Source organism: Xenopus laevis, chromosome 7L, assembly GCF_017654675.1.
Source record: "Xenopus laevis strain J_2021 chromosome 7L, Xenopus_laevis_v10.1, whole genome shotgun sequence".
NCBI classification, from domain to species: domain Eukaryota; kingdom Metazoa; phylum Chordata; class Amphibia; order Anura; family Pipidae; genus Xenopus; species Xenopus laevis.
Window position 1 is genome coordinate 113,641,510 of NC_054383.1, and position 17,335 is coordinate 113,658,844.

Genomic DNA, 17,335 nt, shown 5'->3' on the forward strand with positions numbered 1-17,335 from the left:
CTTTATGCTGGTAATGATACTTGGACGATACAATGCTGGAAAGTTGAAGCTTTGAGGCAATTTTCAGATATTTCACCAAAACCGACAAATTTGGCAAAGCCATGCGACTCAGTAGTTTGGAGCAGAAAGGCATGGGTACCCATTTTAGATTTGGTAGAATGTGTACTTTCCAAAAATATTTACCCCACAAAAAATGCAGTCAATGTGTTGATTTTTCATTAGCTGAAGTTACCCACAGGACTATTTACCGGTATATGCACTAACTTCATTTTGGGGCCTCTAAATGCCAGATTCTTTGGTAATCCTATGAACAATGGCCACAAAACTGTTTGGAGGAACCCTGGCAATCATATTTAGGATGCTTTTTCTTGGTACGTAATGATACATGGGTGATATGGTGCTGGGAAGTTGAAGCTTTGAGGCAATTTTCAGATATTTCACCAAAACCGTCGATTTTGGGAAAGCCATGCGACTCAGTAGTTTGGAGCAGAAAGGCATGGGTACTCATTTTAGATTCGGTAGAATGTGTACTTTCCAAAAATATATGGTTTCATGGTGTAAACATATATTTCTGTGTTTTTACCCCACAAAAATGCAGTCAATGTGTTGATTTTTCATTAGCTGAAGTTACCTACAGGACTATTTGTATGCGATAACTTCATTTTGGGGCCTCTAAATGCCAGATACTTTGGTAAACCTATGAACAATGGCCACCAAACTGTTTGGAGGAACCCTGGCAATCATATTTAGGGTGCTTTTTCTTGGTACGTAATGATACATGGGTGATATGGTGCTGGGAAATTGAAGCTTTGAGACAATTTTCAAATATTTCACCAAACTCGACAATTTTGGGAAAGCCTTGCGACTCAGTAGTTTGGAGCAGAAAGGCATGGGTACCCATTTTAGATTCGGTAGAATGTGTCCTTTCCAAAAATATATGGTTTTGGGGGGTAAACATATATTTCGGTGTTTTTACCCCACAAAAAATGCAGTCAATGTATTGAGTTTTCATTAGCTGAAGTTACACACAAGACTATTTGTATGCGCTAACTTCATTTTGGGGCCTCTAAATGCCAGATACTTTGGTAAACCTATGAACAATGGCCACCAAACTGTTTGGAGGAACCCTGACAATCATATTTAGGGTGCTTTTTTCTTGGTATGTTATGATACATGGGTGATATGGTGCTGGGAAGTTGAAGCCTTTAGGAAATTTTCAGATATTTCACCAAAACCGACAATTTTTGGAAAGCCTTGCGACTCAGTAGTTTGGAGCAGAAAGGCATGGGTACCCATTTAGATTTGGTAGAATGTGTACTTTCCAAACAGAAACCAGGTGTGGGGATACTGAGCAAAGTACCCCATCTATTGCCCACTGGTCAGCAAATTCTTTCAACCGACCAGTAAACACTGCTTGGGTGTACTCTGCTCGGATGCGGGAACGCACCAGCACTTGGAACAAGACCTCTGCTGGCAGAGGATTCCCACCTTCCAAACATTGCTTTCTAGATTTATGGATGACTAATTTAGCTAAAGCCAAGATCAAGATTGTGTCCTTGATTTCCTTGAGCAGACGGTGTGGAACCCTAGTGGTGAGGAATCCCATGCGTTGCATAACTGCTTGAGAGTCCACCCAATCTGATTTCTCAAAATCCAGGAGATCTCCAACTCTGGTTAACCGAGCCTGGCAAAGGCGACGGCAGATGCTGATGGATTCCAACATCCTAGTCTTAAAAGATGGATTGTAAAGTAGGGGCTAATTTAGAATGTCTTCCCCTTCAATGGCTCCTTGCCTTAACACGGAGACCATACTCCAGGTCTTTAGAGTGTCTTGCTGGTAAGCCGGCAGGGTTGAAAGGTTTCTTAGGAAACCCTCGGGTTCAATGATAAACAATTGCCGGTCATATCCCATATTTCGTACCTGGCGAAAAAAACTTGATGCTAAAGTACACCACTGTGGAGAAGGATCTGCATACAAGTATCTCTGTATTTGCTGGAGACGGAAGGTGTGCACTTGAGAACGTATACACATGACTCCCTGCCCTCCCTCTTTCAATGGGAGGCTTGAGACACCTGCAGAAACCCAATGCTTTCCTATCCAGAGAAAGTCCAGTAATCTTCTCTGGATCTTAGCAATGAATTCTTGGGTTGGGCTAAGACATATCAGCCGGTACCAGATCCGAGAGGCCACCAGCTGATTAATCACTAAAGCCCTCCCCCTCATAGAAAGTACTTTAGCAAAACCCTTCCACTTTCCAAGGCGCGTTAGAACACACTCCTCAAGTTCAATGAAATTCTGTGAGACAGGATACTCCTCAGCTGATAGGTAGACGCCTAAATATTTAATGATTTTACTCTCCCACAAGATGTCACGAAAAGCAGGAGGCAGGAATTCTACCTTTAGAGAACCCTCCAGAAGGCCTGAGCTCTTGGACCAGTTGATCCGGGCAGATGAGGCAGCAGCGTAAACTTCTTGACACTCTTGTGCCACTCAAGATCAACTAGGTCCTGTGCCACAAGAATTACATCATCAGCGTAGGCTGAGAGAACCACCCTCATGTCAGGTTCTTTGAGCACCAGTCCCATGAGCCTTTTGCTTAAGAGACACAGGAAGTGCACAATGGCCAGTGAGTACAGTTGTCCCGACAAGGGGCATCCTTGCCGAACTCCTCGTCCAAAGGCCAGAGGTGCAGTCAGAGACCAGTTGATTTTAACTAAACACTCTGCAGAGGCATACATTGTTTTCAGGTAGCCCACAAACTGTGGGCCAAAGCTATAGGCTTGCAGAGTGCCTATAAGATATTGGTGATCCACCCTGTAAAATGCCTTCTCTTGATCCAGAGAGAGAAAAGCAAGAGATAGACCAGTCAATGTAGTAAGTCTCGGATTAAAAAGACATTATCAAAAATTGTCCGACCGGGGACTGTATAGGACTGGTCAGGATGAATCACCTCTGCCAGCACAGATTTGAGCCTAAGTGAGATAGCTTTGGCCACGATCTTATAGTCTGTGCTAAGCAGTGAGACTGGTCTCCAGTTCTTAATAAGACGGAGATCCCCCTTCTTAGGAAGTAGTGATAACACTGCTCGACGACACGAAAGTGGCAACTCACCTTTCTTGAAGGTCTCAGTTAGGACCCTATGGAAATCAGGGCCCAGAGTATCCCAGAATAACTGGAAGAACTCTATGGTCAGTCTGTCAAGCCCAGGAGATTTATTGTGGGGCATTAAACGGAGTGCTTGAGAGAGTTCATCTAGAGTGACTGGTGTTTCCAACCTCTCTTTTCTCCTCTCACTGACCACTGGAAGCCCATCCCATAGCTCCTCACAGGCATCTGGAGAGATGGGATCTGGAGAAAAAAGGTTTTGATAGAAGGACCGGGCTCTGTCCCGGATAGCCTCCGGATCCTCAAGGGGGGTTCCAACCTCCGCAAAAAGGCATGTGATTTGTTTTCGATTCCCCTTCTTCTTCTCCAGAGCATAGAAGAATCGCGAACCACGATCCATATCACAAAGTAACTGCATCCGGCTTGCACAAAGGCACCACGAGCCTGTCGTTGTTCCATGTTACGCAGCGCTTCTTTCCTTTCTAGATATTCACACTGAAGGGCTTGGTCTTCAGAGCCTGATAGTCTTTGCTCAAGATCAAGCACCTCCCCATTCAGTGCCTCAATCTCTGCATTGTGCTGCCCGCTCACACTTTTGGTATACTCTTGACACAAGAGCTTTAGGTGAACCTTGCCTACATCCCACCACTGGTTCAATGTGGCAAATTCATCCTGAAATGCCCTCCAGCCGCTCCATGTATCCCGGACTGACTTTGCAAAACCCTCAAATTTTGAGGCAGATACTGCACCCCTGACTCTTTGGGGAGACCAACACTGCCATGTTCAAGGCCATGCAGACCATTAACCTCATTATTCCCCACCTGGTATGGAGGCAAGAGTGCATGGTCTGACACTGGTTGATCGTGACCAACAGTTGGGCCAGACAATGTCACCACATGAGGAGCAGAAGTTTTGCTGCCCTTTTTACCCTTGGAGGGGGGTGCTCCATCATTCACCACTGATGCGCATTCCTCAGGTACCAGCCAGTTTGATTTAAATTTCCTCTTTTTCTTGGCATCTGAAGAGGAAAGGCCACTATCTGCCCCAACCCCCACAGGTGTTTCAATCATGGGTACCCCCACACCCTCAGGGGTGCCCATAACAGGGGTACACTTTTTGTGGTAGGAACAACTGTGACCCTGGGGGAAGCTTTGACATGTTTCCCCCCTTCTCTTTTGCCGCAATTGTAAGACATGCTGCAGCCTTAGATGTCTTCAGTGAAGAAGGAGGAGGTTTGTATGTTGTAGAGGTGGGTTGTGTAACAGCCACCTTGAGGTTCTTTAGTGAAGGAGATATCACCTTTGAGGACCCTGCTGAAATAGTCCCAGCAGGATAAGATGTTTTATTTGAGGCACTGGGAGCAGGAACAGGGGCTGTGGTCTTAATTTGCCCTTTGGGGCAACTCTGGCAAGTGTGCCCCAGGTTCTTGCAAAGGAAGCACCTCACTTCCTCTGTGCTGTAAAAATTTTTTATACAGCACCCCTTCAAATGGAACCCCGAAAGACCCCTCAATAGTGTCTTGCCCCCGAGGTAAAAGTAGTTGCACCTGCCTTTTAAAGGAAAGGACGTGCCCCAGTCTGCTCTCCTTACATCCCAGGGGAATTCTAGACATATTTGATTTTAACTCCCCAAGGGCTTGCAGGTGGGGGTACAATAAGTGGTCTTGCAGGAAGGGGGGCACATTAGATAAAACCACCCTTGTGCCCAATCCTTCTAGTGGTTCTACAGGGACATAACTCCCTCCCACTGTGATACCCCTCTGTACCAGAGCATGCACTGCAGTTAGCGTACGGGCAAAGATTATGGCTTTCCCATACATTCTACTTGCTGCCACTACTGCAGAGTGGCCCACCACTTCAGCTGCAGCCTTTATGTAAGCCTCTAGGCATCTGACCCCATGCTTCCTTGTAAGCTTCTCTACCCCAGCAGTGACTTGGCTTGGGTTGCTGCCAGTAGCTACCGCGTGTGAAAATGTTTTAGCAGGGGTCACATTGGCTGCAGCAGCAGAAGTAGAGGCAATGGGGCTTTTTGACATGGGCTCTGACTGGTGTTTCCTTGCAGAGCTACAGCTGGGTTTTTCTGGTCCTTTTGCTTTAGAACCCAGAGATGTTTTTTTATAACTTTCCTTTTTATTCCCTCCCATTATTTTACAAAACACCACACAAAAAGAAAGCTTTATACTATTGATCAACAAAAAAGTAAGTTTTAAAGTTGAGAAGCTGTGGCAGGGAGAGGGTTAATGTGAGCAGGTGCCTGGGAGCTGCACTGCTGCTGCTGGAAAAGATTTTATATTTATACTTACATTAAATCCTTCTCCCTTTAGCTTTCTCTCCTCACAGAACTGAGTGCAAAATCAAAATCCCCACTCAATCTGTACAAAAAGTAAACAATTTGTGCTGAAACAACAGAAAAATGCAAACGAAACTGACACCCAGGTGCGGGGGAGGGGTAGGGGATCTAACAGTGAGTTTGTAGCCCAGAGCAAGTGAAGGGAACTGGGCTAGGAATCACTCACCTTCAGGGTCAAAAGTCGATTTTTAGCAAAGAAAATCAACTTAAAACTTCCCAAATTTTACACACCAAGTGGACAACACATTCACACACCAAGTGAAAACATAAAATCCTGTCTCAAACAGGGATTTGAATGCTTAATTCAGCACCAAACAGAGAGCTTTCTCCTGTGTGTTGGTTTTTCATTAGATGAAGTTACCTACAGGACTGTTTGTATGCGCTAACTTCATTTTGGGGCCTCTAAATGCCAGATACTTTGGTAAACCTATGAACAATGGCCACCAAACTGTTAGGAGGAACCCTGGCAATCATATTTAGGGTGCTTTTTCTTGGTATGTTATGATACATGGGTGATATTGTGCTGGGAAGTTGAAGCTTTTAAGAAATTTTCAGATATTTCACCATAACCGACAAATTTGGGAAAGCCTTGCGACTCAGTAGTTTGGAGCAGAAAGGCATGGGTACCCATTTTAGATTCGGTAGAATGTGTCCTTTCCAAAAATATATGGTTTTGGGGGGTAAACATATATTTCGGTGTTTTTACCCCACAAAAAATGCAGTCAGTGTGTTGATTTTTCAGTAGCTGAAGTAAAGTCCTGAACAATTTGGATGTGCTAACTTCATATTGGTGTCTCTAAATGCCAGATACTTTGGTAAACCTATGCACAATGGGGATCAAACTGTTCAGTGGACCCCTGGCAATCATATTCAGGGTGCTTTTTCTTGGTATCTAATATAGTGTGTGATATGCGGAGCAGCAAAATAAAACCTTTGAAGTGATTTTTCAAAATTTTGATACATTTTGATAAAAAACGCTACGTTCAGACAAGCTTTGATGTTTGGTAGTTAGGAGTAGAGAGACACAATTACCCATTGTGGAATCAGCAGAATGTGTACTTTCCAAAAATATATAGTTTTCTGGGGTAAACATACTGTTTCAGGATTTTGTGGCCTTGGAATCAAAAGTATGCCGTTTTCTGCCTTCTGCTTTCAAAATTCGGTAATATACTGCCGGGAGTTTTTGCTGTACAGATGTCCTAAATCTGCCTAAAACTATACATATTTGGTATTGGCACGTTCGAGAGACATGAGGCTTTCCAAATCAGTTGTTTTTTAATGCGTAAAATGAAATATTTTTCAGGTATAAGTTCATATATTGTGAAAAATAGGAATTTTTCATTTTTTTTTGTATTTAGCACTATAAATCTTTTTGCAAAGGTGGAAATACATGAAAACTCAGGCAGATTTAGAAAGCTCAGTTTCTCCCAAAAAAAACAATGTATAGTTTTCCTAGGTAAACTATAGGTTTCCCCTCAGAAAATGCCCCTAAAGTGAGAGAGCACAGAATGTTTCAAAAACGTCTGGCATTTCGCGTAAACCAAAATGGTCAATTCTGCTGGCACTTAAAGGGTTAATAAATTATAGTATTTTTTTTATTGATGCACATTAGTCTCTGTGGTGCTCTGTTTATTGCTACACGCTACTTAAGAGCAACCTGATTTTATTGCACATTATTAATTAGTGATTGCAAAATCAGCTGTCAGTACTTACTGTAAACTGTGAGATGAAACTGTTCTGTTTGTTGCTGAGAAGTGAGTATGTTGAATACAGTGACTGTATATTCCCCTGTATCTGCAGGAGTGAGATTGTCCATCTGGAGATTAGCGTTTCCATACAGGGAGCATCTGTCTGTGCAGCTGTTATTATAAGTAGGAGGGTTACCCAGTACTGCAGTTGCAATTGTACTGACACCAAACTTCCATGTTACGGTCCTCTCATTCTGTGCAGGTAAATTCAGCTTCACTGTGAGAGTTACAGATCCACCCTCATTCCCTGATACATTCTGTAGGCAAGATACAGAGCCTGTGAGAGGAAAAGCAACGTTTTAATGAACAAATTGTTATTTCTTGTGCCTGATGTGTCTTTCTACAAATTATTCATGAAATGAATGGACATTGCTCTCTGTTCCTCTTGCCTCATTTAGGTCATTATGAAAGAATAATGTTATGTCTGTGTCCCGTGGAATCCTTACCAAGCAATGAGAACAGCAGCAGTATTGGGGCAGACAGGTGCCAGTAGGATCCCATCATTGCAGTATCAATGCAAGGTGTGTGTCTGTGTCTGTGCGTCTTACTTGCTCTGATCTGCTCGTCACCCTCATCCTGAACTTTTCCCTCTGCTCATTATAGGGAAGTAACACAGAGTTGTTAGAGGCAGGAGCTTAAAGGAACAGTAACACCAACAAATGAAAGTTTTTTAAAGTACAGCAATGCACTGTTGTTCTGCACTTGTACAATTGATGTATTTTCTTCAGAAACTCTATTATAGTTTATATAATATAACTGCTGTGTAGCCAGCTGAAAAAGGAGAAAAGGCACAGGATACACAGCAGATAACAGATAAGCTCTGTAGTGTACAATAGGATACTTCAGAACTTGTTTTTGATCTAATGTGCATCCTGTATTTGAATGGCTGCCCCCATGGCTACACAACAGCTTGTATAACAACAACAGCTTATATAAATGATAGTAGTCTTTCTACCAGTTTTAACAGTGCAGGACAACAGAACATTACAGTACATTGCAGTTCCTTTAAAATTAATTTTGGTGTTACTGTTCCTTAAATAAACTCTGACACAAAATGTAAACAAGATAAAAAAGCCTGTAAGAAAATACATTTAAAAAAGTATATGTTGTATGCCCAACATTCAAAGAAAATGTAGACTGATCATGCTACAGTATGACACAATGTTAGGAAACATGTTTATAATCAGCAATACAGGAGCTCATTGTTTGTACTACATCCTCTGTATACACAGATTTGGGACAACCAGTTGTATGACATTCACATGGAAAAATCTTAATAAACTGCATCTGGAAACGGAATTGTTCAGGAGCTTATTCTCAAAGAAAACGTGTGTTAGTATGAGATTCATCCTCTGTTTGCTACTATAGAAGCTTTTCTGAGAAGGCTTTCCTCTTGATGTTGGAATATTGTGGAATATACTTACATTCAGCCACAAGAGCCTGAGGAATCATGCATGCAGTCTTGTATTATAATTCATTCCACAGGTGACCCGTTTGATTTTGATCTTGGCAAAACAATTCTGACCTCACTTTGTGACCAGGGGCATAAATTATTGTGTGGAAACAGGAAAGGGTCTTCCTCAATAGGACAAGAGTTCTTTAATCCCCTACACTCTCTCTTTGGATAAACCAGCAATGTCCATGCTTGCTTTATCTCTGTATCACTACTGTTACTTGAGAACGTAACAGTGGCTTTACCTGGAGTCAGTAGTGTAACAGCAATGGACCTGACCCCCCGGAACGCAGAACCTTCTACCCAGCACTTAGTCCACCTCTGCCCGGTTGCATCCCCCCCACTTCCTGGCTGTTTGTGCTGGTGTAAGTAAGAGCTGCTGGGGATATGGAGTTTGTAACTACTATAAGGGAAGCAATCCCTGCATTTGCCCCCCCTGTTCCCCCACAACCATAGGGTCTGCTTCCATTATAGTTATGCCACTGCCTGGAATTCTGCACTTACCCAGACCTGGTCTCTTATATATTTAACAGGGATGTCAGAGGTCCCAGTGCCCACATTCGTGCCAACAGGTTTCTTCACAGTGGTCTTCTCTTGACTGAACACCTCATCTTCTTCAGGTAGGTCACTCTCATATATATAAGGCTCATAATAGAGCTTCTGAACTGATTATAAGCCTTCCAGCTCTGGGCCCAATGACCCACTATTTGGCACTTCCATAGAATTTTCAGTGCCCGTGGTGTACCATACACAGTGCAGTTTGGGTTGTGGCCTCATCAATAACAGGACAGTCCAGCCATATGTGGCCAGTCTTCCCATGCTGATAATATTTAGGAACCTTCTTAGTCTAGTTGGGATCCTGGGTCTCATAGTCAATTGTCAAACTCCTCCAATGCTTTGTGAAGTTTCTTATTCTCTTCCAAAAAATTAGGATTTCGACATTTATCATACTCTGGCCCTTTAAGAACTCAAATTTGACCTTTTCCACCTAAAATTACTATATAAGTCAATGGGAGAGGTCCAGGGATCAATTTGGTGATGTTTGCAGCCTTCCAGTTTTTTGAAATTCGATTAGAGCTTTTCTAATTCGAATCAAATTAGATTCCAGTTTTCTGGTTAATTGAATTCCTCCGAGCTGAAAAAAATCAGATTTTATTAATACATTTCAATTGGTTTGAATTTCGAGTTCATGAGTTAAAAAACTCACATGAATTTGAAATTCGACCCTTGATAAATGTGCCTCCTATTATGCCACTTTTGTAAGTTTTTCAAGTTTAATAATGTTGTCTACTGGCTATGTGGCTCTTTATGAAAGAAGATGGTATGGTTTAAAAAATGCAGTAGACACTTAGAGGCAAATTTCCTAACCGGCAAAAATGCGCCAGGGACGTCTTTGCAGCCATCGCAACACTTCGCCAGGCGTAAATTCGCTGGGACAATACTAATTCACTAAAGTGCAAAGTTGCAACCAGGGTGCCGAACGCTGGCAAATTTTCACTAGCGTTACTTCAGCAATCAAAGCAAAGATGCGCTAGCGTTGTCTAATTTGCATACAGTGGGAAAATACATCAAATACATTATATTACACAAGTCCAGGGAACCTTAATAAATAAAATAGAGTTATTATAATGCCCTACACATGAGCCCACTGTATAGTTAATGTTCTATATGTTAGAAAATGGAGGGGAGAACCCGGTTACCCAAAAACATGTTTACGGAACTTTGCAGGCTATCACTCTGAAAAAAGGAAAAGATGCCAGTGTTTTTTGGGGCTTAGAACATTTTTGAACTAATAATTGAGAAAGTCCTTTGCACTCCATTGTACTTCACCTGGTCTGAGCTGGCCAAGGCAAATCTGGCGAATTAGGTAAAAATCCGCATCTTGCTGAATTTGCGGCGTTGCGTCCATTCGCCAGAGTGAAAAATTGGCTGTCGTGCGAATGATCGCTAGCGTCTATCTCCTTCGCTAGCGAAGTGATGCCTGTGCCCGTTAGGGAATCGGCAAAGTTACGAAATGACATCACACTGGTGACTAGCGTTAGTCACTTCGCCCTTTAGGGAATCTGCCCCTTAGTCACCATTCCTTTCTATTTTAGATCATCCTAAGCTCAGTTTTTGGCGAATTTTGCACTGCTCCCATTACTTTATGGTGACCTTTGTCAGCCATTGTGAGAAACAGCACAAATAGAAATACACTCTTTGTTCTGATAAATAAGCTAATTTCCTGCAATAAATAATATATACCTTGCACTACATTTGTTAAATGCAAGTTGAGTTAGTTTTATGCAAGTGTCTAAGGACTATGGTACAAGTAGCATTTTTAATTCTCAGAGTGCTAGCAAGAAGCCCTGTTACAGACATCAAGCAATGTAGACTCAATTTTTAATTGGCTACATCCAAATGAAAGGCAAATAGTTGCTAAGAACAAGAAATGCAACAGCCTAGGCAGTCAAAGGGTTAATGCATGTCTGTTTTAAGGGGAAAGGTAAAACTACAACTCAAACACATGCTAACATGCCAGCAGACATCAGAATTGTTTTCCTCACCAAATCTGTGAGATGGTACAGCCCACATTACAGATGAAGGTAAACTAAACAGTACTATCATTGACAGTAGTAATGTTACACTGGATGAGGATATAATATAGAACATTATGTACAAGTGCATATATATATTTCTATATCTCCTTTACTGTACTAGCGTTTTAAGGCTAATGGCATATGGGGCAGTGTTTCCATAGTGTATTTTAGCTGGCAGAGAGATGCCTAAAGCCACCCTTATTTATTTCGAGACATTGGGGCCTATTTATCAACACTGGGCAAATTTGCCCATGGGCAGTTACCTATAGCAACCAATCAGTGATTAACTTTTTGAAACAAGCTGCAAGTATAACAATGAATGCTGCAATTTGATTGGTTGCCATAGATTACTGGCCATTATTATTATTATTAACATGTATTTATATAGCGCCAACATGGGCAAATGTGACATGTGTTGATAAATGACCCCCACTATAGGCATTTTTGCCTGTTCACCCACTTGCTAAAATTCAGTAGCAATAGTGCTATTAGTTCATCAAGGCCCTATCAGGCAGCTGAACCCTATAGCAGAGATGTCAGGAAGCTGCTATCTGATAAGCTGCACGTTCTGTTGATATTCTGCTGATGGGAGGAGGAAGGGAGAGGTGATATGCAGTGCAGCAGTAAAGAGTCAGCGCACAAGTCACATTTCTGGGGGCACCTGTGAAACTAAAATCATACAAAATGTCAAAATTACATGTAAACAAATCAAATTGCTCTTTTATGAAATGGATTTCAGAGCAGTATTCTGCTGGAGCAGCACTATTAACTTATGTGTTTTGAAAAACACATGTATCCCTTTAAACCTCCATGTTACCTGCCGCTGTGTAGGCAGATAGAGATTAACAAGGAGTCTCACAGATCAACCCTAAATCTCTTCTACAAACATAACGAAAGATAAAATTCTGGGTAGATACATGTTTTTACAGTATTATTATTAGTACTAACAATTAGACACATTATTGAAATATCTTAATATAATGACAGATAGAGAAATGGGAGCCCCTGGCAACAGAGTATGTGGAGACCCCTTTCTGTAGGGTAGGAAATTACATATATCAGTAATACTCTTCCTACATTCCTTAAGCCATTAATGAGCTTCAGCTCTTAGCTTTCCCATGAGAGCATTTGTTTGCAGTGTTCAGCAATAACTAAAGGGCTACAAGTAAGAAATCCTGATTATATACAGTATGTACTGAAAATATTTAATATAATTAGTATCAACAGTATAATGCTCTGCAGGGGCCCCTTTGTTACTAGAGTCTATGGAGCTCTGGGAGCAGCATCTTCCCCATAAATCCAATGTTATTGTTTCTGCAAAGGGAATATGATCCTGACAAAACTGTGGTCTACAGTATGTGCCAAACTGCACTTAATTGGACATCAGTGCAAATCAGCTCCGAGAGTACGCTACTATGTTTTGTAGAGGGAGGGCCCAGTGGGGGGGCCGGGTACACACCCTGCACCTGGACCCACTGCTCAATAGGTTTGCTGATGAGTGGGTCAGTAAACACACTTTCACACGTTTTGCAACAGAAGGCAGGACCGATGTAGTGATGCTGAATGTAACCATGTCCCTGAACTACATTATTCCCCAGTAGTTATGACACTGGCTGGAGACAAAGCATCATTGTTCCCCCTACACAAGAACTTTATTCTACACCATGATAAGGTTCTAAAAACTTGGGTGTGATCCTAGAGATACGTAATGTTTGTCTTGAATTGCAATTATATATTGCAAGTCATTAGTGTATGTTTGATGAAAATATAATCTGTTGTGGGTCCCAGAGTTGTTGCCTGACTAGTACCTTTTTCATTGATGTAAGAAGTAATTACTTTTGTCTATCCACTTCATAGGACTCTTGATGTTTTACCAGTGTCCTAAGCCTTTTTCTTGAAATAGTAAAGCATTTGTATTTGTCTTTCCTGTGCTTAAAGTGTGTCTCTTATTAAGTGTTTGTATTTTTTGTGCTTTCGAAGTTCTGAAGTTTTGAAAATCTCTTTGTTGGTTAATTTCAGCCCATTGCCAGCTGGGTAGGAAATGCATTGGAAATAAATGAAAAACTACTGGAGTAATGCATGATTTGCATAACAGTTCCTTGTAAAAGGCTGGTAATTTATTTTGTGACTTATTTGCAGCTTGACTTTAAGATAAGTTAGACTTTCTGCAAAGGCTAAGACAAGCCGCCTCCAGCTAGAGAGAAACACTAGTCACGGGTGCCAACGTCACTGCTTTTATTTGCTTTGGCAATAGGGCTATCTTAATTCATGCCTCGTCCAACATAACAGGAATGCACCTAGGGCAGATTGAGGAACATATTTATTTAAATGTTGCCAACATACTGCTGCCTATAAATGACCCCATATCAAACCTACAAGCAGTCCTGGCAATAACAAACGAATTTTGGAAATATTGCAGTCTATTGGTAAACTGGGCAAAGTCCAGTATCTTCCCAGTTGATGAAAGAATTAACCCCAGTATCTTCCCTTCAACCACATTAGTTTGGGTTGTTAGGTATTACAATAGCCAGGGAAAGTGCTACATATACAGACATAAACCTCTCTCTATTCACTGACAGTATGACATCTAAGCTCAAGGCCTGGGACAACCCCCACCCACTAACAATTTGGGGCAGGATCAATCTGCTAAAGATTGTTTTTCTTCCTAAATACCTATATGTTCTACATAATTCTCTCATCTATAGTCCTAAATCTACATGAACAGGTATTGAACAGAATCAATTCTCATTTGTCTGTAGATAGAAATCACCAAGCTTTGCTAATTCCAAGTTAAAAGCCCCTCTCAATAAAGGGGGAATGGGACTCCCAGATCTCTGTGTTTACTTCCTGGCTTCCCAATTTTACTACATAGGTTGGTGGTTCACGCTGGATTTCAACAACCCTAATTTTCAACTTCAAGCCACCCTGGCCATCTGAGTGGAGACACTGAGATACATCCCATATAGGAAAATTTCCCATCTACAGGTTAAACATCCAATGTGTGCAGCCTTGAACAGTACACTCCACCATCAGCCACCTCCACACCCCACTACTTACAGCTGATATTCCCTTATGGGGTAATTCCCACTTCCAGGGATTTCTCACATACATGAGATAGCCTAGAGCCAGGATAAAGATGCTAGTGAATGCAGCATATCTGCAATTCAAACATGCCTTTCTTTTACAATTTTCAAATACTCAGGTACGCCTAGTCTCACCCTCCCTATATGGGAACTTGCTGTCCACACTCTGTTCGCCATTCTCTAAATCTTACATTAAACTGATATCCTGTCCTTATTGCTACTAGACCTAGGCTCATTCAATTTAAAACACTGCATAGTTTACACCTTACCCCTCTCCATCCTTAGAAGAATGGGTGAGGTCTACTGGCTAACTATTGTCACATGATGTGGAAATGTCCTGACTCCTGATTTAAAATATTCTGGGATAGAGTAATGACTCATGTACATGATAGAACCACCTTCCCCAAAATAATGTCACCAAATGTTTTTCTGTTTGGTGTTATAGATGAACTTGTCTCACAGAAGGCAAAGCCGGACTTCGGGCGAGCACTACTGTTCTATGCTAGAAAAGCTCTCCTCTCAAAGTGGATAAACCCACACCCTCTACATTTCTGGCTGGACCTAATCAATAAACACCTACCACTAATACAGCTGACTTACCTGGTTATGGGATGCCTGATGAATATGACAACATTTGGGAGTACTGGAGACAGAGGCCAACTCCTAAATGAACTGCCCGATTGAAACTCCAGAGACAGGAACTATAAACTGTAAGATTCAATTTTGGGAAATTGGTAAAAAATGAAAAGCAACCAGTGAGCAATCTGAAAACAGCTGAACTGGAAATGGTTTGGAAGGTGAGCAACTCATTTAGACATTTACTGATTTGATCTTACACCACCTAAGTGAGCACCCACCATTTTTGAAGTGTATGCATTAAAAATAAATAATTCACCTGTTTTTGAAGAACTACTTGCACCCAAGTTTATTTGAATATTCTGTGTATTAATGAAGATACAGTTTGGCTTACCCTTCCTCCAACAGTAATCAAGGGCCCACCTGAGTAAGGAGAGGCTTGTATAACACCTACGGTACTGGGAGTTGCTGGGTGTTAAGCCCAATCAGACGGTGCCTTAGGTAATCTATTTGGGGTAACAGTGATTTTAGGGTACCCCATTTCATATATCTGTTACATATAATTGCACTGTTCAGTCCCCTGCAATATGTCCCTTCCCCAAGAGTTCTTAATAACCCAAGTAGCAAGACCTGCCCAAAAGTAGCAGGCTCACACACAAGACCTGTCCTCACACATGGGCCACACTTCAAATTTGTTGCCTTTGGTGGGTCACTCACTGGGAATCACAAGGCTGGCACACTGGGCTCACATGCAGCTTTGCAGGGAATAGGATGGGATCTCTCTGTATCGTTCCTCCAAGCCGAGCTCTCTACAGACTACTGCAATATCCTGTGTGTTTCTGGGTAGTCTCTCTTTTTCTGGCTTTGAGTATCTGCAGGGACTCCTTAAGCCTCGGCTGGCCATCCTGTAGATTTGGGTTTGTAGCAAGCCTCAGGCCATTCTCTCATCTCCCCGGCAAAGGTAACTAAGGCACAGGAGCTGACTGGCCTAACAGAATAGAACACTCTTGTCTTGGACAAACTAACAACTAACTGTATTGCCTCATTCAAGAATCTCTAAGTTACTAGAGTAGGCAACCTACTAGGCTTATGTTAAAGGGGTGGTTCACCTTCAAACAACTAGTTGTTTTCAGATAGATCACCAGAAATAATGACTTTTTCCAATTCCTTTCTATTTTATATGTGTGACTGTTTTTCTAATATTGAAGTATCAAGTGTCTTTTTTCACCTTCTGAAGCAGCCCTGGGAGGGGGGTCGCCGACCCTGTAAACTGATGATGGATACATTTAATTGATACATTTCTTATCTTTGTCTCTCTGGGTTTCATTACAGGCAGCTGTTAGAATTGATACAATAGTTGCTAATACTGCAAAGATGCTGCTGAGAAATGTATCAACTAAATGTTGCAAAATTGTAACAGTTCAGAGTCTGCACCTAAAAAAAGACTAAAAAAAGTCTAAAAACAACTGAATTGAAAAAAGTGTTTGTTAGGTGAACAACCCCTTTAATAGTTGATGTTGTCAATTTTACTCATGTATTGTATTGTATTACTTGTAAACATCTAACTTTGTCCAACTGAGCTAAGCTGTACAAAAAATTCCAATGTAGAGTTATACAACTGGCAATAAATTCCTACTTGATTTGACTTATGGTAGTATCTGGTCTGTTTGTTTCTTGGAGCAGGAATTCTATGCTGCAAGTTATATTTGTTGTTGGGCTTTATCTCAATGATATGATTATGGTGATAATTCAATTCTTTATCCGAAGTGCTTGAAGGTCAACATTAGTAAATCAGTGAGTAGTGATGTAGGAGGATAACTTTGCCATTCACATTCTAAATTCATTAAATTTTTTTTGTCTTGTGATAGGACTATTAAGATTCTGTCTAGCAGTTGTATTTATAGTGTATACAAATACATTACCATGAATGGACTACATGCCATGATAAACCCACAGGAAGCTGACATTCCAGTGTAATGCCAGTATAGGTATACTGATGCTAAAGTGTCACTATGCCAGTTCATATCGATGCACATTAAGAACAATGGGATTTGCATAATAGCTTGTAAACTTGGCTGAAATACAATGGGCTATTCTAAAATGGTGACAAAAAGAACAGGCACTGGCTTGTTTATTTATGTGTATAATAATGATGCACATGTAATGCTTGAACAGGATTGTGGGGAACAGGAACAGGGACAAGAAGTATAGAGAAATACATCTGGTTAAGGAATGCATGAAGTCTGTTGTTGCCAGACTGATATACAGTATTTACACCAAAATCGGCATTTCAAAGATCCAACGTCAAAATACCTTGTGTGCCGTTATTCTAAGCAATCAAACTAAACACATAAAATGATGTGGTAAGTGTTAGTAGTTGCTCTATGTGTATTTATGTTTTTTTCTTTGCTGGTGATTTCACCTACAGCCCAGCATTAATG

General features: G+C 41.4%; 1 protein-coding gene and 1 long non-coding RNA gene across 2 annotated transcripts in view; one reads left to right on the forward strand and one right to left on the reverse strand.

Moving 5' to 3' along the window:
- Positions 1-8,195, reverse strand: part of LOC108696712 (carcinoembryonic antigen-related cell adhesion molecule 1-like) — a 33,341-nt gene extending 25,146 nt beyond the window's left edge. The window contains exons 1-2 of the mRNA XM_041569567.1: positions 7,650-8,195; positions 7,169-7,480 (exon numbers count right to left, since the gene is read on the reverse strand). Coding sequence (XP_041425501.1) covers positions 7,169-7,480; positions 7,650-7,707 — 370 coding nt within the window. The 5' untranslated portion in view covers positions 7,708-8,195. The remainder of the gene's footprint in view (positions 1-7,168; positions 7,481-7,649) is intronic.
- The window catches only part of LOC121395613, a 29,409-nt gene extending 14,182 nt beyond the window's left edge, over positions 1-15,227 (forward strand). The window contains exons 2-4 of the long non-coding RNA XR_005962589.1: positions 7,602-7,724; positions 9,190-9,276; positions 14,764-15,227. This is a non-coding gene — a long non-coding RNA (uncharacterized LOC121395613). The remainder of the gene's footprint in view (positions 1-7,601; positions 7,725-9,189; positions 9,277-14,763) is intronic.
- Positions 15,228-17,335: the final 2,108 nt, after the last annotated feature.